General features: G+C 41.8%; 2 protein-coding genes across 4 annotated transcripts; one reads left to right on the top strand and one right to left on the bottom strand.

The window, feature by feature from the left end:
• Positions 1 to 2,689: 2,689 nt before the first annotated feature.
• Positions 2,690 to 13,579, bottom strand: snx19a (sorting nexin 19a). Of its 3 annotated transcripts, XR_011603163.1 has the most exons (14): positions 12,935 to 13,579; positions 10,880 to 10,957; positions 8,338 to 9,846; positions 8,110 to 8,248; positions 7,924 to 8,024; positions 7,730 to 7,849; positions 7,194 to 7,312; positions 6,635 to 6,725; positions 6,380 to 6,530; positions 6,017 to 6,140; positions 5,603 to 5,900; positions 5,207 to 5,391; positions 5,013 to 5,100; positions 2,694 to 4,447 (listed from the first exon to the last, which is right to left on the bottom strand). XR_011603163.1 is itself a non-coding variant. In XM_070982525.1 (13 exons), exons 3-13 carry the CDS (start codon positions 9,826 to 9,828, stop codon positions 4,327 to 4,329), a joined length of 2,730 nt encoding a protein of 909 aa, XP_070838626.1. In that variant the 5' UTR covers positions 9,829 to 9,846; positions 10,880 to 10,957; positions 12,935 to 13,579; the 3' UTR covers positions 2,690 to 4,326. The 3 variants fall into 3 exon arrangements, 2 of the variants coding, with proteins under 2 accessions (XP_070838626.1, XP_070838625.1); XM_070982525.1 differs by lacking the exon at positions 5,603 to 5,900 and having other exon boundaries at positions 2,690 to 4,447; XM_070982524.1 differs by lacking the exons at positions 5,603 to 5,900; positions 12,935 to 13,579 and having other exon boundaries at positions 2,690 to 4,447; positions 8,338 to 9,843; positions 10,880 to 10,978.
• LOC139344402 (carotenoid-cleaving dioxygenase, mitochondrial-like) lies at positions 12,956 to 23,135 on the top strand. The gene is made up of 12 exons (XM_070982527.1): positions 12,956 to 13,454; positions 16,605 to 16,809; positions 16,909 to 17,120; positions 18,329 to 18,444; positions 18,629 to 18,731; positions 18,879 to 19,007; positions 19,096 to 19,256; positions 19,346 to 19,513; positions 19,715 to 19,852; positions 20,573 to 20,755; positions 21,292 to 21,402; positions 22,567 to 23,135. Exons 1-12 carry the CDS (start codon positions 13,427 to 13,429, stop codon positions 22,681 to 22,683), a joined length of 1,671 nt encoding a protein of 556 aa, XP_070838628.1. The 5' UTR covers positions 12,956 to 13,426; the 3' UTR covers positions 22,684 to 23,135.
• The last annotated feature ends 762 nt before the right edge of the window (positions 23,136 to 23,897 follow it).

The raw sequence follows: 23,897 nt of genomic DNA on the forward strand, positions 1-23,897 counted from the left end.
TGGAATTCCCCCATAAAACCTGCCTGCTTCACGATACTGCAGCTGCTGGTCTGCTTTAGTTGGACTGTCAGCGCTGTGGTTTAAAGGTGGGACTCACTGTGGTCAATGAGCAAAGTGTCACCTCTGGCTCGTATCCTAAATATTGCACACATGTTCAGGACATCTGTTGTTTGGCACCATCATCAAGAGTCAAGCTCATCATCATCATCATGTTAATGGCACATGTCCCGGGGCATCATCAAGAGCAGCATCACTGCACTGATGTGGGACACTGTGAGCTTCGTCCAGAGGACAGACATTTTCCACATCCCGAACAGGCAGGAAATCTGCTTCAGGCCTTTTCCTAATTAGTTTACCAAATATCCTGAAATAGTAGCAAGAAACAACATCCCTTAAGGCCCCGAATGCAAACAGCAGATAGTGTCATTAAATAGGCCACATTAACATCAGTCTCGATCATGCACACCCATGAATATCTGTAACACAACGTCAGATTTGCACTGTAAACCAATTCGAACAGCAACATGGCACTGGTTGCAGTGATCACTATATATCCACTGGTGTTTCTCTGCAAGTATTTTCTGCACTATCTTTAAAAGCATTTAAAGTGAGCAGTAATCCCCGGATGAAAAGAATGTAAGCTACAAAGTCTGTTGTATCACTTGATCTGGCAGACTTTGACACCCACCTACCGTATGTAGGTTAGGTTTAGTATACAAGTGTCTGTAAATATGCTGGACCGGAGATGTCGAAATTAGATCAGTATTATAAAACTAAAACAAGAGTCTACACCATGCTAACAGCTCTGAGAGGCTGTGCTTAACCACAGTGGTGCTTTGAGCTAAAGCTGAAGGAGACATGGATGCCTATTTCAGTCTGGACCAAAGTGGCGGACAGACTGTCACACCTACATCGCCATACGCAGAGCCACACCTAGCATGGCTCAAGAGGATTCATTCTGTTCTCTACAGAAGGAGAAATCTTGTTTTGTAATTAGTGTCCAGGATGGCCTATGAGGGTGATAAATTATTTCAAGTGTTGATTTTGGAGTTTCATTGCTAAAGAAAAATGAAACAAATGTAAGACATTTGAAGAGACTTTAAATAATAGATAAACACAGCTGAAATGAGTCAATGAATCAGCTATTAGAAGTTGATAAATCGGAGCATGTAGCAAGCAGACTGCACGTCAGTCAGAGATTAGTTGTGAAATTTCACAGCTGTTGCCCCACTGAGAGATCAGTGGTGAAAATGCAGCTGCTTTGACTTTGAGATGTATGGGGCCACCATCAATGCAGCTTGAGTGTTTTGTCTCCTCTGGTTGCCAGTGAAGTCCCAAAGCATGAGACAGAAGGTGGGAGCTCGCCAGTATCAGCCCATGATATCATGAGAAAGGAAGTGAGTTGGGCTAAAGGTTCCTAAGAATGAATTTATGAAGTTCTGAAGTGCACGTGGAGACAAAGGGAGCAGACTGAAACACTGACATCTGACATCAGGATTAGATGTTGTTTGGATTGTCAAGTATTCCTGTGATTGTGTCCACCAGTGTCATATTAAAGCTTCACAAAAGGAGTGTTTGTAGCTGGACTGTTTTGTACAGATTTTGTACACGGTTGCATTCAATGGTTGATTTTTGTCACCTTGTATTTCTGTTGCACAAGGTATTGAATCACACTGCCAGGAACTACTATAAAACACAACTGGGAAATCAATAAAATGAAAAAACAATGTTTTGCATTAAAGCAAATGATTGCAGATGTCTCTTCAACTAGAGTTAAGTGATAAGCTGATGATTTTCTGCCCTATGGCATTCTATATTCGACCTTGATGCTAACTGTATCAGATCTCTTTGAGTATGCAGTAAAGTGACTTATTGATTTAGGTGGAATCATCAGTTTTCCTTCAGCATCTTTTGGGAGCCAGGTCCATATGTTGATGTACAACATCTGTAACATAAAATCAGAACAAAGACTTTCCTTTACAAACAAAATGATCTTTGTCAAAGGTTTGATGTCAAATGTTCTATAAAAGTAACCTATTTCTCCAGTACACCGGGAGCAGACACAGCAGAGGGGAAATATGAGCACATCTCAGTCTTAATTACTTAGTTACATCCCAGTTTTTGTCTCTGTCTGCACGTCTCCAGGCCGTCTGTTCTTCTTTAAAGTGGATGACGGACAGTACAAAGATGAGCGCTTGCACTCTGCTGGCACATCAACTCTCTGCACAGGACACAGCAAGACACTGCTGTGTTTAGCGCAATTAAGAGGGATTTGTGTCAGACTGAAACGTAACGTAGCAGAGTTTGTAGGTCATTTCTACTTTTCTTGTGATGTTCGCTCAAGTCTGAGTCTAACTGTGGTACAATGCTTAACAACCATAATTCTACACTGGGTGAAGCAGTATTGGCCACATGAGACCACACTCAAAAATACATTTGAAATAAATTAGTAAACTGCATATTTTGTGATCAAACATGTTAAACTGAGTTGTGTCATCAAATGGAAACACTTCATGGATGCTGGTGATTTTGTTCCACATTCATAATTAATGCCATGCTGTGTTAATTTTTCATGCTATAATAGCCTCATCAAAGAGTTTTCCTCTGAAGATGTGAATGTTTTTCAAAGGCAGGTCAGAACCAAAGGATCATGGGTTTGTGGGACTCAAACACTGCCTGCACTCACTATTGTTAAGTCACTTTTTATTGATGAAAGTGAATGATTCCAAGTGTGTAAGTCAAAACTCTATTCATTCAAGGATGGCTCCCACAGACAAGTCCAGATTTTTCAGTCATGTTGGTCAGCATCACTGCAATACAACTCTGATTTTGAAAAGCCAATCTGAAAGTTCAACTTTAAAGCAACATTACACAAGATTTCAATGAAAAAAACAAAACATCTGGGCTCAAATGAAAGGTCACCCGAGCAGCAGTGTATAAACAGCTCCACTGCTGCTCGGTTTAAGCGAACATGATGATTGAACTAATGATTGTGCTTGATGTCTGTTCAAAGTCAGATATTCTAAGCAATGACCTGGCTCATCTTTTTGGAGCCTTCACCATGCTAAAAGTTTCCTTCAAAGCAAACTTTCAACCAAAAGCTGAAAGCAACAACCAACAGCCAGCGGGCAGGCTTCTCAGGGCATAACCTGAACCAGATTTAATCTAATTAGTAAAAACTTTATTTTTTTTAACGAGATTTTCTGGAACATCTTGAATTCGGAAAGGCTAAATCTCATCAGTGACAGTGTATGTGCACAAACACTGGCCCAAAATCTGCTCATTGTACCTGGACCAGGTAGCATTTGATGATTTATGACAACAGCTTTGGCTGTCAGGGAGGAGCTAAAGGTAAAATCTTTGCATCCATCTTCAAGAAATGTCCACACTCTTACATTTAAGACATTTACTGATTAAGTCTTTGAACCAGCACTTCAACCTAAAGTGTCCTACAGATCCTCTGCAAAGAAACCAAACCATATATAAGTTAAGCCCCTCCTTCGCACAGCTGGTTTCACTGATCACCATCACAGTGCTCAGCTGAAGCCACTAATTGCACTGAGAAGTGTATCATCAGAGGACGGAAAATAAAGGACAGAATAAAAGCCTTATACGTATCAAATCTTAAAATGGACTACTGAATTTATTTCAAAGCCCCGACATCAAAACAGCTCAAATCATCAACTGATGACTTAGAAGTCTCATAAAAAAGTAATATTCAGATGGAAATCACAAACATACACACTGGTATAATTTCATCAGGCTCTGTGGAAAGACATCTGAAACAAGCTTTCCATGAATGAATCAATAAAACAATAAACAGGCAATAGTTACAGACCACATGCCTGTTTTGCCTGCAGGTACTGGTGGTCTAATTGCCTATTTATTAATACAATTTTGTTTGCACCAGATCTCATGAGCCAGTGGCACATAAGAAGAGTTGTTGATATTTTGATTAATAAGTTGGACAGTCAGCATAACCAGTTCAATCTGCATGCTCATGCTGATACAACTGCTGTTTCCTCCTTTGGGTGTTTCACAAATAAACACTTTCCTTATCTTAATGTTACACTGAGTCACAAGGAAGTGGAGTTTATTAGAAATCTCTGAATCCAGGTGCAGCCACATGACTCTGATGTGACCTCACACAGGTGAGCAACAAGCTCCCTAACACTGAGCAGTCAGGTCATGACTGCTGCTCTGCTGGCCTGTGCCATCACCCCGTGGACAACAGGCCATCATGAATACATCTCAATGCACTAATATTCTGCACACTGTCCACCAGCTGCTGGCAGCTGTGAGACAGCAGGTGCTGTCATGTGCTGATCATATGTGACTCTCTGTGTCTTTGGCCAGACTCTGCAGCAGGGACCTCTGGAAGGCCTCATCACACGACTCAGGGATCAGAAACTCGAGCAGCAGGTCACAGATGCAGTAGATCAGATGCCTGCACATAATAACACAAACAGTTGATGACAGACTGAAATAAACAGTTAAAAAGAGCAGATGTATTCATTTCTATTTTAAACATGAACCAACTTCAGACTAACCCAGGTGACTGTTGCCTGTGCAGGACTTGCTTTGGTTTCAGTTCAATACTTCAACATTCAGTGTCGTTCATACTCCTCTTCATCAGATTTCATTAGATTATTATAGCATTGTGGAATAAAGCTAACTGATGTTCCACGGGTGTTATTTTTACCTCATGATCACATATTCAAGCCTGGCACTGTGTGCAACTTGAAAGGCAAGTTAGGGACAGTCTCAAAAGTGCATGCTAAAAGAGCACAGAAGCTTTTCAAATTACAGAAACAGAAAATGAAGCAGATTACCCATGTTGGTATATCTTTGGTAGAGTATAGCTTTGCATTACACCCTTTGCAGTTCTTCTGTTGAGTCTATTATAGATATGATAACCAGATAAATGTGTGTTCTGTATCCACTATTGATACAGCTTCTTTGTGTAGCTGTCTTGAACATGTGTGTCCTTGACAGTTTGGTTGTTGACTCACTTGTTTATCTGATGGTCCTGCAGAGACTCCAGCACGGTCTCCAAGCTCAGTCTGTACTTCTCACTTCCCAGCATGTCAGTGATGAGCTCTGCTCACACACAAATAATCAAACAAGGCAAAAAGCACAGCATAGCTTCAGGAGCCTTGCAAATCAAATTAGCATTGAATGAGCTATAGCCTGAATCCTGAAGTACCTGGGAGCAGCTGCATTAGACAGTCCAGACATTGCTCTTTGGTTTCCTCTCTTTCTGCAGCGCTTCGCTCTGGCCGTGGTTGAGCAGGCAGCGTGCCCCCTGGCCATACAGCTTCCTGTAGCACTTGTAGGTAAATAACCCAGCAGGGGGCACTGGTAAGGTGGGCAACTCCTACATCCAACCATCTGAAACAAAATAAGTAGTTTAATGCAAGTGGTCTGTGCACGAGTGTCTGCATTTTTCTACTAGATATCAGCCATCATATATCGTGCGAACATGCTTTAACTGATTGTGAGAGAATGAAAGACATGCACCCAAGGGGAAGCAACACAGATAGGAAATCTCTATAAAGCACAGCAGAGGCATGGACATTATTTACTGGCATGCTTCATGAACCTTAAAACTCCCACAGGTCAGATGTCAAGTCCAAAAGAGGGGGGCAGCATAATCAGTTAAAGACAGCAGAACACTTGAGATTAGACAAGCACAGTTCCCACAGACTGTGTGGTAAAAAACAAGCCCAGTGGTAATTCTAGATTCCCAGCAGAGAATAAACATTGAATTCAAAGAAATAAATAGTATCTCAAAAGGAAATCTGAGGGATTGTCATGCAGCTTCCACATGTAACAAACCACTTAGTGCCTCATAAAACTGCCCCTTAAACTAGAAAAGGACCCAGCGTCTTGATGTTCAGCTGTATGAAGAAAAAAAACGAACGATTACGAAAAAAAAAACCCTTAATGATCATAATAATAAATATGGGATTATACATTACTGAATATCAGCACAGAAGCTGACAGAAACTCTCACCTCTCGATGAAGGTACCAAACAGCAGCCTGATGGTCTTCTGTACATTCTCTGTGCACAGCCAACTCCACTGGTCCTTCATCAGCAAACACAAAATGTTCAAAGCAACATCTGCCACAGCTGTGTCTGCAGAGCAAAGAAACACAGTGGGACACCTTCAAACACATATAACATACTGCGCAGGCGAAACACATCAATGTGCACAGTGAGGACGAGGAATACTTAGTAAAACAGTGGAGTTTTGCTGCATCCAAGTGGCAACGCTGTGTTACTGCATGATTAAACTGGAGGCCTGAGAGGAATGCAACACTTCCGTACTGACACTATGGATAAAACTAATAGAAGGCGGCTGTGTAAATGTCAACCTGTCCCATGAGTTTTCCCTGACATCTTCTTGTCTTTTCTGAGCAGCTCACGGCTCTGCTTGGATGTTTCTTTCCCATTCGGTCCACATAGAAGTCTTTCCTGCTCTTTGACAAAGCTCTCCAGGCCAGACAGTGACATGCCATTGAGGACCTAAAGAGCCATAACGAGCAAAGCAAGCATGTCAACTGTGTCCAGCATCCATTTCAAACACACATTTGTCAATCAGAGATGGTAAATACAGTACGGTAACTTACAGCGCTGCCTTCACTAAAGCAGTACGTCACTTTAGGATGTAGGTCGGGTATATTGAGAGATGGGGAAATTTTGCTTGGAAACATAAGCCTCCTGATGTATTAAACACACAAGCAGAAATGGCCCATTACAGTCAGAAAACAAAATCCAAACACAAAATCATAAAAATACCAGAGAAGCAAGATCATTCAGTGTGTCCTTGGGTGGATTCAGATTTTTTTTGTAACATTCTGCACTGTGTGTTTGAATTGGTTGTCGTGACACAGATGCAGATAGTGGTTCCCCCAGTGTGTGTTAGAATGTGATCTCAAAGTAAACCTGGGGGGTAAGTAGATAAAGCACAAGGGAAAAAAAGCTCAGAATTTTCTGTAATCTTTGTAAATCCCTCTTCAAGCCTCTGAGATTTATTCAAATAACTCAGTCTAAAAGTGGAAATTCCTCTTTGGTTGAACTGGTCAGCGTCTCAGTGGAAAATGCAAGCTGTGATGAGGGGTCACTAAAGCACAGTGCGTGGCACCAGGTCTTGGGAACAATGGCACTGGACTGACACAGAGCTCTCACCTGTACTTTCTGTTGTCCATTGTTCTTCCATCAGCATCTCCCTCAAGGTCCTCCGTCGGACTGAGGGGCTCGGGATAAGGAAAGGCTGTCTTTAAAGTGTCTAAAGCATTTTCCATCATCTGTGATGACAAAGAAGTCAGAGAAAATCTTATTGGAAAAATACCAAAGAGAATTCATTGATCACATTTTGCAATGAACCTTTAGAGCTGATCGGCGAGCTTTAGAGGTGCTAGCAGGCAGATTTTGTTACCTTTGGACAGAGCCAGGCAAAGCTAATTGGCTGCTGGCTTAAGCTACGTTTTTAGCATCCAATCATGATTGTGGTATCAATCCTCTCATCTAACTCAGCACAAAAGAGAATAAATCTATTTCCCAAAATGTCCTCCTATTACTTTCAGATTTGATTAGATTTGTCTTGATTGTGTTCATTTTTCTCTCACTTTATCTAAGAAATCCTTCAAGATCACATCAAAATTAAGTGTCTTACAATCACTCTCTATCTTCATAAGATCTACAGTATGTAGATTGTTTCTCACCTTATCAATTCTTGACTTGGCAAAAGGCTTTCTTTCAAAATATGTGCAAACATCTGAGTTGAGAGCCAGGAACTCCTGCATGTCCTCACTGTTGGATGTCTCAGGAATGTTGCTTAATTGCTAGGAGAAAAAAAAATCGAATTATAGAACTACAGAACTCATTTCATTACTGAAGTTATGATCCTAATACCTACTTTTAGAAACGTATCCAGTTGGCTTTTACGGGCTTCAACCTTGTCGCTGTCTGTACTGCCAAATGGGAGGTCAGGGAACATTTTCTTTGGGCCTTTGACATCTGAAATCCATAACATTGCAATAATGCATCTGTCTTGGTATACTAAGGTTCAGTGGCCATTTAAAGCAGAGGATCAGTTTCTTACTCTTGATTACTTTCTTGACTTCAGGCTTGTCCTCTAAACGTGCTTGCAAGTTGAGGAACTCGCTGTATCTGCGGTTGACAGTGTGACAGGACACAGGTTGCGGATTGCCAACGTTTTCTGCTTCAGCCACTGTTTCAAACTGAATGGAAAGTTAAGGATAATGTGTGATAATCAATAATGCATACTCAAATGTCAGGCAAACAGAAAGGAAATAAGAGGTGGCATTACCTTCACAGTGTAGAGAGTATAGGGATGTGTACCTGTGCCTCGCTGCTCCTTCGCAGTGACGGTACCAGAAATTTGCACATTGTGGATGTTCACAGATGTAGCGTGGTTGCTGGATGTATCAAGGTTGCTGGGGCTTAGACAAAGTCTTCTTGGAGGACAAGTTGGGGATTTCTCTTCGGCTATACCAGCTGGCCACTGGGAGTGCTCGGGCACCACCACCTTTGGCCCAAGATTTTTCAGAGGACCGAAGCAGCCAACAGCCTCATCGTCTTTTAAAGTGATGACGTTGCAGAAGTTTGTTGAAGGACGACAATCACAAAAGCCTCCTGTCAAGTCATCGTCAGAGTCTGACTGAATTAGGGAATCCAGTGAAATCATTTTGGACTCTGGTGAGTGGGAGTAATGGCCAGATGTGAGTGAACAGCAGTTCACTTTGCATGGCGTGAGCAAACCCGGGTGGCAATTCTCTACTTTCCCAGCAGTCGTCAGGCTGACCATGCTGTTTTGTGAGGAATCCCTCTCAAAGAGCATGCTCTGGCTCTGTAGATCATTAAGGCCAGAGGTGCTTTTGCTGCTGAGGCCAGCTCGATCAGAAGAAGACAGTGACCTGCACGTTGTCCAGGACTCCTGTGGGATCTGACATTTGTATAGATCAGCTACCGGGAGCTCATCCACATTGATTTGCTGTGGTTCTCTAGACCTGGTGATTATGTCCACAATGGTCTGATTGAGCCAATCGGGATCAGATACCCTGCTTACGAGCGGCAACAGCACATTGCAGGTGACAAGTTCTGTAACCATGTAGCCTCCAGTCCTGGTTTCCATCTGAGGGTACGGAACAAGCACATGTAAGACGAGGTTAACTAGAGCTCTCGAGTAGCTGAGCTCAGCTGCTGCACTGCTCACAGCTGGGTGAGGGGAATCTACTTCGCTGTAGAGCTGCCAGAGGTTAATGCTCTCCTTTTGTGTTGACTGTATCTGTCTTGCCATCATGTAGCCTTGCAGGTGACAGCCATACAACTCTAGCAGCCGTTGAACCAGGGCTTTTCGGTCCACCAGCCTGGCACGTTCCTTCAGCTCCATCACCGACTCCAGCATCGAATTACACACTGCACGTTCAAACTCCCCCTCCACCTCCGGCAGGAGAGTACGATACCATGAGGACACAAAGTCACGCATTGCTTTGTGGACAGCACTGTGGATCTCGTGGTTCAGCCTCCACTCATGCTCAGGAGAATACAGAGGTGGATTAACTTTGCCAAGAGGCAAGAAGTGCTCCAAGTGGAGAAGGCTGTTTGCATCTAGTACGGCACGGGACCCGAGCCACCCCCCAAGAACCACCAGGAGACTGGTGAAGATGCACAGGAGCCAGACGTTCACCAGGAGATGGAAGAGGACAAGCCATGCCAGCAGAGCTCCGAGCCCTAACAGCCTCCGCTGCCCAAATACCTCTGATAAAGTCCAGTGATCAGAGCTCTTTCTGGAAGGCATTATAGTCAGCAGGTCCTGCTGAAAAAAAGACCATGATGTATCCTGTTATATAACAATCAATAAGAACAAGAACATTTGCTTTGGATAACTTGTTTTACAAAACAAGTTTAACAAACACACATGATAAAGCCAACTGCAACTTTCGGTTGCAAATCCTTAGCTGAACAAAGTTTCTGTATATCAATGGGACTTTTCACTGTTGATCAGGGCACCAGCTAATAAATATTTTCATTATTGATTCATCTATTTTCTTGACTTAAAAATATTGATTTAATTCCACATTTCTTAGTGCAGGTGTGTGTGTGTGTGTGTGTGTGTGTGTGTGTGTGTGTGTGTGTGTGTGTGTGTCTGTACCCCCCCCCCCCCCCCCCCCGCTCAGTGCATACACACAGAAGCCACACATCATGCAGTTTACCAATCATGTGCGACTTGAACAGAAGAAAAGTCCGGAAAACAAACAAACAAACAAAAAGCGGCTCCCAGCACACACTACCAGCAATGACACGTGATGAAACCGAGGCAGGTTTATTAGCTTTGCTTCACTGAATCCAAAACACAGCTTGGTCACTCTCTAATTTAGCCAAGCACAGAATCCCTGCAATGGAGAGCTTATGATTTATATTTACTTCTCATTCATTGTGTTTTTTCACAGAAGCGTTTAATGCATCAACAAATCAAAACGATCGTGCGGAAGTACCATCAGAGCTGACGTCATAGTGTAGCAGTTACAGCGGCCCTTGTTGCCATGGCAATTCGTAAACTTCAGCCGTAATTGGTAATACTGCCTGTAGATTACAAGCTATAGCATTGAAGCTAACTGTGATCTTACTTTTTTTTCTTTTACTGAACCTTTTAGAGTAATGGGCTCTTGTATAACTAATTAACAAATGTAGCAACAGCTACCCAACTACCCCTCCCAACTGAGGTCACAGAGGAGGCTAATGTGCACCTAGCATACGCAGCTAGCCTACAGTCTACTGACAGGGGGCTGCAGTTATTAGCAATATTCAACCCAGTTATAAAAAACAGTAAACAGTAAAGCAGACATTACCTGAAAGTTTGTGGGAGCTTTATAACAGGAATACAGGCCGTGTAGGATGTCCTCCTCCTCTGGGACATGGCTTTAATCCTTCAACAAAGATTATCTGGATCAGTCTGCAAGTCAAGAGAGACACACATGGTCCATATGGACAGCTAACTAGCTGTTAGGTGTCCATATGACCTGCCAGCAGGGAAACACAGGCGGTGTGTTCACAGCTCAGCAGCACATTCCTCCACAGCTGCTCTCTGGTCCACAACTTCAACCTGTGAGGGTCACTACAACACAGTGTCATCAGTGAATGAATGCATATGGGGAGGCTGAAAAAAATCCAAAAATAAATTCATATGTCAATCCATGATTGAAGTGATAAAGATATAGCCTAAATAAATGCTGAAATAAAGAAATGATCAATAAATAATTGTAGGTAATTAATCAGCACAAAAAGAAACACCTCTTCAACTTAATTGGTGTTAGGATCCTGTTTTATTTTGGTATCTTGAGTTCCTGTTTTATTTTGGTAGGCTATTTTTGTCTTAGTTTCTTTGCTTCCTGTGTGTTTCCCACCTTGTCACTGTGATTGTGTACACCTGTGTCTGTTTAGTTCCCCTCTATTTAAGTCTGTGCGTTTCTTTTGTCTTTGTGGGATCCTTCCTGTTGTGTGTGGTTGTCTTGTTGACTACAGCGAGTATTCCTGGTCTTGTCTTGGTTTTTCTGTTAGTTATTAGTTTGTGGTTTTTTCTAGTATTGCGTTTGGTTTTGTATTTTTGTACTGGAGGATTTTGGTTGCCTTTTTTTTGTTAATAAATCACTTTGAACTGTATTTGCTCAGCATCTTTTGTTAAGTCTGCACTTTGGGTTCACTCCTTGGTTTTGGCTCAACCACTAACTGTAACAAATTGGTATCTATACCAGTAGATTAATCGCATAAATGTCAGAGTTAACTCGCAATTATTCGCACATTTTTATCTATTCTAAATGTCCCATTAATTATCATTTTAATACTGTTATCAACATGGAAAAGTGGATAGGCTCGCTTTGTACAAATGTTTTTTATTGAAAACAATGTGTAGTGTTATATTTCACACTAACATTCTCATTTTGAGCAGTCATTCACATTTGAATGAATCAAATCTCACACAATTTAACACTGTCAATAAACAGATGACAAAAATAAATACTTGGTTACAAAAAAAGCCCCTTTAACAACCCTTTCTAAGGGATCAAAACAGGGTGATTCAAGATAAAGTTACAAAGTGCACATCATTGTAAACTAGGATTCAGCCTATAGTGCAGTTAAGCCGCGGCTTTAACTTTCCTTTCTTAAGTTTCCTCTGAACATACAAGCAGTCAGAATATGATGCTCTTCTATTCATTCACCAGAGGCTTTTCAACGCAGCCTCTGATTTCTCTTCAGAAAGAATGAACATTACTTGGCTATGGCTGCAGTAAGCTTGTTCTTAGTCACGGTATCGATACGCCTCTGTCCAAACTTTGGTCTTGTCAGTCGACCCATCTGGCAACTTTTTGAAACTAAACTTTCTATTCAGAATCTTGTTCGCATCCATTTCGGCGTTTCGCTCTTGACATCCGTCTACACTTTCACAGCTAGCGAGCAGGCGAGACCAAAACATGCGTGGGGCGTGCCCATTGTTTTGTTTCCGGTTTACAATCGGATCCTGTAGTTTTCGTAACGTTACTAGCAGTGGCCATAGCTTATTAAAAAAAACTACAAGTTCACTAGGTCACAAAGAACGTTAATCGCGCGATTAAAAAAAAAATGACGCCATTAAAATTGATTTGCGTTAACGCCTTAGTAACGCGATATTTTTGACGGCACTAATTAATTCATTTATGTATTTCTACAACTCTACTTCTTATATTTTTACATTCCTTCATTTATTTATATCTGTAGTTCTGTGTCTGAAATGACATGCAAATGAAATGTAGAAATAAATAAATGTAAGAAGTCTCTACAAACATGTAGACTACATATATGCATTTCATCATTTACATCAGCGTTTATGTTTTCACCTATGTATATATGTGTGTAGTACATAGACACACCTCTAGAGGGAGCTGAAACTCGAAAATGATCCATTTGCATTTTTATAGGTGTTGTGTCCCTTCTGGGAGACTCTTCAAACATCTGGCTGGTGAACTGACTGAAGGGGCAGGAAAAGGATCCACACACACTTTCTTGATCACTCTTGGATCAAGGTTGTGAGTACTACCTGTTTCCATCAGCCCTGAATGAGACCCTAACAGTCTCGTCAGGTGTGTCTGGCAGAGACGGAGGCAGAGTGAGGGTTGCGAGGGTCCGAAATACGCCCATCCTGTGTATGAACGTATGCATGTACATATGTGTGCATATGCAGGAGAGTAGGCTATGCATGTATGTGTCTACCTCTGCCTGTTACTCTGTTACGCTGCGTTACATAACTGTTACGTAACCGCGCTGCTGCGTGTAGTGGTCCTCTCTGGCGAGCAGGTTATGGTCCAGGACGCAGAGGCAGAGAGCAGGAGCTGTAACCATATCCATCGCCGCTCACCGCTGACATGGCTCCCGTGAAGCTCCAGGGTTCGGGTAAGACTCCTCCTAGCCTGTTATGGCTCAAATGCATGTGGACACGTTGATCACGCAAAGGCTGTCTGTGTGTCGCGTGTTGTGTGACTTGTGTGTCCGGCGGAGTGGGTGATGGAGTCTGATCCGTGTGATCCAGATAGGACAAACTGTTCCGCCAGCGTCTCTCCTGCCGTGTCACGTTTCGTCCTCTCAGGTCTCTTCATTAAAGACAAAACTGAAACAAACAATCCCACTGGAAACCTAATGAAAACACACTGTAAAAAAAATAAAAAATAATAATCTAAAACTATAATATCTCACATACAGCCACTGGTCCTGAAGACTGTCCGTGTTAAATGGAAGTAGTCAAGTACAAGTACCTTGAATTTGTACTAAAGTACATTATTTGGGTAAAAGTACGTCCACCTGACTGTAGAAAATGATACTGTCTCTCCCAAATGCATACTGAGAGCGCTCATCTTTGAAGACAGACACAAGTAACAGAACTTTCGCATTGTTAGTAACATTATTGTTAAAATCGGGACTACATTTTCCATAAATGAATACACCATGTACATTTATTCACTTATGAATACTGAACATTCGTTCTGCACTCGTCAGTTTTTAGGAGCCACTCCCTGGCTGCAGTGGTGGGGTAAACAGGTTTTAAGGCTTCAGTCCATGTTGACAGAGCAGCTGGCTGTAAACAATAATTTAAGTCACATGTTTTGGTGAACACTTGAATCTGTTGACGATATCCAGGCGAGTTCTGTGTTAAATACTGTTGGTATGCCACACAAACATATTTGTAAAACCAAACAACTCAAAGTCACTGTGACAGAGCTGAGGGACTGAACTTGAGCAGAGTAGTGCCCATAAACGCAGCGCTAAAACAAGCCTCATGTTGCAGCTGCTCTGTGAACACACGAGCCAAATAAAATCCACTGTGCTGTTCATGTGCGGACACGAGAGACCAGTGAACGAAGAAACGCAACTGTTTTTTATGACAGGTGAGCTTTGATGAGTAAGTCTCATCAGCAAGTCTTTTGTAATCAAGCAGCGGCAGAGTCCGGATACTAATGAGGACTGATGAGGATGATGAAATGATGAAGACTGGAGGGTTATGTGTAGTGATGTGTCGGTCGCGAACGAAACGGCTCTTAGAGCCGGCTCCAGCCTGGGAGCCGCTTTTTTTCTCTGCCTCTCGACATTTTTTTCTGCTCAAGCCGCACATGATGGGTCAACTACACCATGTGTGGCGGTTTCTGTGTACGCACTGAGCAGGAGGGGGAGGGGCGGAGGTTACAGACACAGCGCACGCGCTCACACACACGAGAGAGCCGTGACAGAGACAAAAACGCTGGAAAGGTGAGAAAATGAGTGACTGCAGGAAATGCAGTAAAATTTTTTAGAGAGTATGTTTTGTACATTACTTACTCATTTTACACATAATTTTACATTATTTTGGTAATAAATTAATTTAAGCAACAAAAAATGTGAGGAGCCACTCGGCTGAAAGAGCCGACTCTTTAAAGAGAGCTGAGCAGTAAGAACCAGCTCTCTCTTAAAAGAGCCGGAATTCCCATCACTAGCTATGTGGAGGTGGAGCAAAAGAATCATATTTTAAAAAGGCAGCAGCAAGATGACAGGCTCTCTATGAGGGTGTGTCGCTGTGCTATTGGACAGATGTGACCAGCTGATAAGAGCAGCCATCTGGATCGACAGTGCCAGACAATGACAGCAGGGAACTAACCAGTGAGCGTTCCTGCAGGGAGTGAATGCGGTTTGAGACAGAAACTGCAGGCTCCAGCATGCAAAAGAAATGTTGACAAGAGCTTAATTTCATAACACTGACCTTCGAGATGCTTTAAAATGAGAGAAAAAAAAACAACTTCAGTTTAATTATCATAGCAAGAGTGTTTCTAATGTTTGGTGTCACATCTGTCAGGTTAAAGTTCAAGGAGTTACAGTTTCAGCTTGTTTGTTGAACAAACAGTACATGTTTGTGATTTGTGTACAGAGCTCCATCAGTTCTCTGCATTCATGTACTTCAAAAGTACATGAATACTGAATTCATCAGGGTTTAATTCCAAATAGTCTTTACCTCAAGTTCACAATTTTTGTCAGTGTGTGTGAGTTTCAGCCATCAGCAGTTTGACCTTTGACTACATATTCATTATATATCCAGACTTTTTTAGATTATTACTCTGAGAGTAAAGGTTTAAGAGGAGGCTGCTTGCACTGCTCCCAGCTTGGAGATAAACAGCTCTTTTCTCCTTCTGCTGCCTGCAGAATGCAGTTAAATGCATCCCATGTTGTCCAGCCACTCAAAAATAGTTTAATAGATTGAATTGAACACAATGTGCCAAGATGACGTCTCCCTTGTGTCCATCTGGTTTAGATTTAAAACAATATGGGTATGGTTAGGTCTGTAAAATTCTGTGAATATTGAAGGTGGAAATTTTCCATTTGAATAACATGGAAATAGCAGGAATAAAATGTAAATATATGGCTTATTTGCTCTGGATCTATTTATCATGTAATATGCAGATAGAAATAAACCTTTTACTGTATCACAAGCGGACATAACTGTAAACCTTTCTAATAGAAAGAAACAGCAATTTTGTTAAGTTGAACTTTAATTAAACACCTTGACTTATTTAACGGGAATGAACTAGATCACTTAAAACTCTCAATCAAGCTACATCCCAAGTGGTAACAGCTAGCTAGCAAAGACTAGCAGAAGGTGTGCTAACGGTGTACTTTTCGGCTACTATCTGTGGAAATTTCATAGAACATATAAAATATATTTGCTCCATGTCTGAAAGCATGTCATCCTTTGCAGCAGTGGGGTGGGAGAATGCTCTGTGCATGCAGAGGGTTGTAGTTTTACTGAATGCCTGTTTACTGGGATTATCAGTACATGTAATGAAAGAGCGTGCTGCTAAACAAAAATGTATGGTTACATACAAAATATGCATACTTTTAACCAAAACATGCTATATGACCAAGTGTAGCTTCTTATGTGCATTTTCCCACAAATAAGCTGATTACAATTTTTATATTGAAACTGTGCAAAATGTACCTTCCCTTGGAAAATTACTAGAAATTTACAGATGCTTTGCATCCCTACAGCAAGTATAATACTGTCTATGTATGTGTTTCCTACAGATGATCCCAAGCATGTTGATAATGGCAATGCCAAGAAATGCATGACCTCAGCACAGAAGGGCCTGGAGACAATTGCACCCCTGGTCCGCTCTATAGAAGAGACCCCTGACCCAATCCCCACTCAAGTACAAGGCACCATTCCCTCCTGGGTCAAAGGCAAATTCCTGCGCAACGGCCCGGGGAAGTTTGAGTTTGGAAACACACAGTGAGTTGGGAAACACCTCAACAAACACACTGCTGCACAAGATAAAGGAGAAAAGAAGGCTCCAAATAGATGTGATTTAACATCTGCGTTTCATCACAGCTACAACCACTGGTTTGATGGGATGGCTATGCTGCACCAGTTCAAGATCGACAAAGGCCAGGTGACATACATGAGTCGATTCCTGCTCAGCGAGGCCTATAAGAGCAACAGTGAACGGGACCGTATCGTCATGTCAGAATTTGGTACCCTTGCCATGCCTGACCCTTGTAAAAACTTCTTCCAGCGCTTCCTGTCTCGCTTTGAGATGATGGGTGAGTAGACTGACTGAGGAGGAGTTTAAGTGAGGGATAATGCCTGATGAGGTGTCCATTATCAGAAATGAATGGACAACGCGGAGTTGCTTCTGCAAAGTCCATTCATTTCTGATAATGGACACCTCGAAGGGCATTATCCCGCTTATACCATGGTCACTTACGAAAGAAATAAATATTAAATCAATTATTAATACATTAATGTTGTTTTTTACCGTTAAAATCGCAAGTTTTTCACAAGAAGTGGCTGAGTGGACTATTTAGTATCTCTCGTTATAACCCGTTGCCAAGGTAACCGGCTCTGGCCACTGAACCTGCAGCTCGGTGGGCTGCAGCTGTTATATTAGGCCTAATCAGTGGAGGGAAGTGAGATGATTGCTTGACATTATGTTACGTGATACAAAGTATCATTTCAGAGGGCAAGTGCACCTCTTACCGCTTGTGTGTGTCCAGAGGATGATGCGAAATTTTGTTTCAAACAATCAAAGTCCACAGATAGTTTCCTAAATTGTTTTTATTGCAAGAAATATTATCCACCATTCACTCTGATCATTAAATGTGTATCAAGCAAGTAAGTCTATCCTAAATCATTTTTATGAATATTATCCACCATTCACTCTGTATCAAGCAAGTAAGTAATGTTAACGTATGCTCTGAGTTTCTGTTGCCATGGTTACCAACTAGCGTTTGCGTCAGCGAAATAATTTAGAACAATCAGGCTATTTGACTGGAACTTTTTTATAGGTGTCCTAACGGACACCCTGCAGCCAATCAGAATCGAGTATTCACCCAGACCATGGTATAATAAAGTTTAAATGGATAGTGTGAGATAACAGACAGGCCTCGTGACCATGAACTGTTTTGTTGACTCATTGCACTAGAGCATTGCTACACTTTGCTCTGAAGTACAAATGAAACGACAAGCACAGATTTTGCGACACAGCGAGGACATCTTGGTCATCTGAGAAGGAACAGAGGAGCCAGACTTTAAACCAGGTGGAAGAAAGGAACACTTTGCTCAGTATCAGTGTTTGTACAAACTATTTTGCAGTATCTGGTGAGGCCGCGACTGCTGGAGCCTCTTAGATTACTACATATACAGAGGGGAGCAGACGTTTCCTACATGTCTCACATTCCTACTGGACTTTTCAGTGTTACTACAAGCAGCAATTTGTATAATTGTAATCCTGGGTTGTTCTCTGTCACAGAGCCTACAGACAATGCAAGCGTGAGCTTTGTGAAATACAAAGGTGACTACTACGTCAGCACGGAGACCAATTTCATGCACAGAGTGAACCCAGAAAACCTAGAAACATTGGAAAAGGTACTATCATGCTCGTCATCGAGCAGCAGATGTTTATATTACCACTTTTATTCATTATATGCAACATATAGGCATATTTTTTTTGTTTCTTCTGCCTAGTGGTTAAGTTACCACAGTCATCTCTCTACTCCCACTGCAGTGCCAGCACACACTGATCCTTCTCATTCTGTGCTATGTGTTGTAGGTGGACTGGAGCAAGTTCATTGCTGTAAATGGAGCCACTGCCCACCCACACTATGACCCCGACGGCACCAGCTACAATATGGGAAACTCCTATGGTAGCAAAGGTTCGTTCCATCATCCACAGGACCCACGTTAAGCTTTACGTAAATCAGCAGATCAATTATTTGTTTCCTTTATGATGAAAACTACATTTTGAGAGATGTCAGAGCAATTGTGTGTAAAAGCTATGACAAGGTTCCTTATTATTGCAGGAGCCCTGTACAACATCATCAGTGTGCCTCCTGAGAAGACACATGCCACAGACACCCTACAAGGAGCCAAAGTACTCTGTTCCATTGTGCCTGCAAACAAGTCTCATCCCTCCTATTACCACAGCTTCGGTAAGGCAGCATTCATTAGTGATGTCTGTATCTTTCACACTGCTGCCCTGAGCTGCAAAGCCCAGTAATACCCCTCTTCTGCTTCCAGCCATGTCTGAGAACTATGTGGTGTTCATTGAGCAGCCAATTAAGATGGACCTGTTGAAGATAGTCACATGCAAGCTGAGGGGGAGGGCTCTCAACGAGGGCATCTACTGGGACCCAAAGCAGGAAACCATCTTCCATCTGGTCGACAAGCATACAGGCGAGGTGAGATGTGACTGCGATGGTCAGGGATGAGGATTTATTCACGCCTAAAATAGGGAAAACCTCATCTAATCATGTTTTGTGTGTCGCAGGTCCACTCAGTAAAGTACCACACCAAAGCCATCTCCACCTTCCATCAGATCAACGCCTTCGAGGAGGATGGATTCTTGATGCTTGACATGTGCTGCTCAGACGACGGCCAAGCCATCAATAACTACCTCATCCAGAACCTCCGCAAGTCAGGAGATGCGTTGGACGAGGTCAGCGTATAAATACCCGCACGCAGACAGAATTAAAAATGAACACTCATTTATGCTGCTACGACAGGAAACAGCCACCCTGGGATATTCTGTCAGATATCATCGGAGCAATCCAGGATTTATTTTGTTTTCAAGTGAGACAAAGACATCCTGTAAGAGAAAAGTCCCTAACATGCACACATTCTGCATTGTTCTTCACAGGTGTACAACACCCTGTGCAGGGCTTTCCCACGCCGCTTCGTGCTGCCCCTCAACGTGAACAGTGACACCCCGATAGGCCAGAACCTGAACACGAGGCCCTCCAGTGAGGCAACATGTGTCAAACTCAGCAAAGACAAGGTGAGATCATGATCACCTCTTAAGGATTCCTCTTAGCAGAAATACTGGATACAGCATTCAGAAATACACATTCCAAGGACCTAATAGTGGTGGAAGAAGTATTCAGCTCTTTTACTTGAGTAGAAGTAGCAGTATCGTGATGTACAAATACTAAGTGAAAACACAATAGTTTTATCATAAATTACTTCAAATGCCACTGGGTAGTTTAATGTACATTGTGATCTTCACAGTACCTATCTGCTACTACAGGCTTGTTAAATATAAAAATAGAATAATAAAGTGTGGATTTGGGGGAATTTATTTTAATAGGTATACAGAGGAGGACATGCAAAATTAGCACAATTTGTGGCTTCTATAACGGCAGAGTGTTAATAATACTTTCACCTGTTTCACAGTAATTGAGAAGACACAGTCCCAGAGGTACAACCTGTCATCATTTCCACCTCCTAAATTATTAACCAGCGGGGGTGACACAGCTCACCTCTTCTCTGGTGTGTTACAACAAATTCAGCGGATCAAAATTCACAGCATCCAGTTCATGAAACCAGTAGAACTCAACAAAGAAACTGTGGTTGTTAAACGTGTTTCTTCCTCCTCACCTGAGCATCTCACACTGAAGCTGATGCTCAGTGAAGTCAAGGCGGACTTCAGTGCATGGCAGTGAGGAAAAAGTAATGGCTATAAGTGACAACAGAGGGTTGAGCCTCTCTTTGTCAACAGGTGTTCTGCCAACACGAGGATCTCCACGGAGACGACCTCTATGAGTACGGTGGTCTGGAGTTCCCTCAGATCAACTATGACAGATTTAACACACGACCATACCGTTATTTCTACGGCTGTGGCTTCAGACACCTGGTGGGAGACTCTCTGCTCAAGATGGACCTGAAGGACAAGACACTCAAGGTGTGTGTACGCACGTGTGTGTGCGTGTGTGCATGCGTGTTACACCATGTAATATTGCATCAGTTTTATGCTGTGTCTCACTTCTCCCATTAACAAACACAAGAAGAGTTCAGTACTCTTGTTTTTCTAATGATGTAATAACTAAAGTATGTTGATCAGGTCAATATGAACAGCTGCTAATGATGCTGTTTAATTTAAGTATAATTATCCAAAAGCAAGTTTGAGTCTGAATTAATCGGAATTCTGCTTCTCTGTATTCATGCAGCGAGTTAGACAAGAATATATCTCCTAAATATAAAGCTGCAGCCAGCAGCAGGTTAGTTTAGCTTAGCACAAAGATTAGAAATGTTCAGCTTGGCTCTGTCAGATGGCAACAAAATCCATCAACAGCAACTCAAAAGCTCAACAATCTGCACAAACTACTCTTAAAATGTGTGTGTGTGTGTGTGTGTGTGTGTGTGTGTGTGTGTGTGTGTGTGTGTGTGTGTGTGTGTGTGTGTGTGTGTGTGTGCGCACGCGTGCATGTTGTACCCCAGGTGTGGTACCAGAAGGGTTTCTACCCATCAGAGCCTGTGTTTGTGCCGTCGCCTGACGCTGTGGAGGAGGACGATGGTGTCATCCTCTCAGTGGTTCTCACCCCCTCACAGGTAAGACTCTACCACCTGATGAGATCTGAAATATTTTTTCAGAGGTTTAGTAGAAAGTGTGCTGCCGTTTCATACATTTTATCTTTAATTTTAAAGCACTTCTCCTCGAATTTTCGATGCCACCAGGCAGCACGCCTGTAAGTCAGCCTGAGCTCAGTTCATTTTCTCTTCCGAGTCTGTGATCAGCGGGACACATAATCCATCATGAATATTCATCAGTGAGATGAGCAGGGCCATAAATATTCATAGATTAATTTACACAATTAATTCTGATAGTTCAACGTTTGGAATGAAAATCAGAAAAACGAGAGAGAGGATTACAGTTACATGTTACATAATCACACAATTAGAGTTTACAAAGTTTGTGTCAGTGGGATTTTTGTTGGAAACTGGAGTTGAGTTTGTGACGAATACAAGCTGAACTTAATGTGAGCCACAATGTTTACAGGGTTTTCGGACATGTGAAAGATAATTAGGGCACCAAGTTATTTCTACATGTTACAAACTTTTAATTGAAAGTTAAAGCCCATTATTTCTATTTTAAGAGGCACATAGAAGAGCGAGAAGCATCTTGAGGTGTTGTTGTGCTGCATCCTGACATCATGTCTGCCTTCTTGAATCTTAAGTTCTTCTCCAGTTTATTATTAACCTCCTCTTCTCTTAACTATGCTGTTTCTGCACAGCATATCAAAAAGTTTATTTATACAGCACCATTCAAGAGCAGGTGTCACAAAGAGCTTCACAATAAGAGACAAAAAAGCAAATGAAGCAGACATGAAATGCAGACTTAAAGCAAATCAAACGCTGAAGGAGAATAAAAGCTAAAAGTAAACCATGTCGTAAGCTGCAGTTGATTAAAGTCTGTCACTCAGCGCTGTGGAATTACATTTAAATTTCCTAAATTGGTTAATTCATTTATTTATCACTTACTTCTGACTTTATTACTTGGTGGTCTTCTGCACTCTTTTCAAAAGCTGCTTTGGTCCTTTTAGACATTCAGCGCTGCGTTGCTCTGCAGCAACCTGCTCTGGGATTTGTTTAAACTGAATAGTTTTAGCCGGTGGTGTGCCCAGAGAAGTATTCCGACTTCACGCCGTGCTTTTCATGTGCAGTTACTGACATTATTCTGATAATATGCTCTCAGTGGTTAACTTTCCTCCTCAGGACAAAGCGACATTCCTCCTGGTTTTGGACGCCAAGACGTTTGAAGAGCTGGGAAGAGCCAACGTGCCTGTTAACATGGCTTATGGCTTCCACGGCACCTTCAGTGCCTCTGCATGAACTGCTTCTGCTGCAGTGTGTTTACAACAAATACTACACGAAGTGTTAATCATTATAGCCTCTATAATCCCGATGGTACTGCCCCACTATAAGCTGAAGATGGATGCAGGGTTCTGTTTGATTTTTGGTTTGTAGTAACATCCAACACTAATGATATTTCAGAGCACCTTTAGCACTTCACAAACCCAAAGATATTCAAAATATTATTATTTTCCTTTTCTATCAGCATAAAACTGACATACTGTACTCAGGAGAGGACTCATGAATTATTATACTGTGGGCATCAAAACTGTGATTTCCAGGTTGCAGGATGCTTCCAGCCACCAGGCCACCCAAGTGTCTTTAAACTCAATATTTTGTATTATTTCTTTTTCTTTATGTGAATGTTTTTTGCAGGTTGGATGACTTTTGTATGCTAAAGCCAATGACCAAATAAATCTTGATAGCTCTGCAAAATATAAATTTGTTGTTGTTGTTGTACATCCTACATCCACACACACACACACACACACACACACACACACACACACACACACACACACGCAATCTCTGCCAACATAATGTTTTGAGATGTGCTCACATAAAAACAGCAGTTTCACATACTGACAGGATTTTATTAGTATCTTTATTATTTATATTGCATCAATAATTTACAGAGAAAGATGGAAAATTGAGAGCAATATTATAGATAAAAATCTTATTTTCTGCTATTTTTGAGACTAAAATTTACAATTTGTTTGGTATTTGTAATGTAAAATCTCAGCATAGACCTGCTTCCTTTAGTTTTTTTTATGGCCTTTCCTCTCAGCTCCTTCCCTCCTTTGCTGTTTGTCACCCAATTATGAATTTTGCTAAACCATCTACAGTAATGACAGTCGTTTGTTTTCACCACAATCTGCACAGGAAAAAAAAGGTAGCAAAATCCAATTTCACACTTTTTAAAGTCAGACTTGCCTGACAAAAAATGCTGTGTGAAATCCCAGGGCTCGGAGCAAAACAACAGGTTTTCATTATTAACACTGTCACAGGCTAATTGTCAAATTACAGCTGAGGAATTGTTCCCTTTAATAACATGGATTTATGCACAGTAAGACTAGAAATGGCGACATGGCTCTGCAGCAGATGATGAACAAATGTAAATAGTACTTAAGAGTTAATTAGTAAAATGAAAGAGTTTGCATTCTGAATTAGAGCTAAAAAAAATACATACAAAT

The sequence above is a fragment of the Chaetodon trifascialis genome, chromosome 16 (assembly GCF_039877785.1).
Source record: "Chaetodon trifascialis isolate fChaTrf1 chromosome 16, fChaTrf1.hap1, whole genome shotgun sequence".
Lineage (NCBI taxonomy): Eukaryota > Metazoa > Chordata > Actinopteri > Chaetodontiformes > Chaetodontidae > Chaetodon > Chaetodon trifascialis.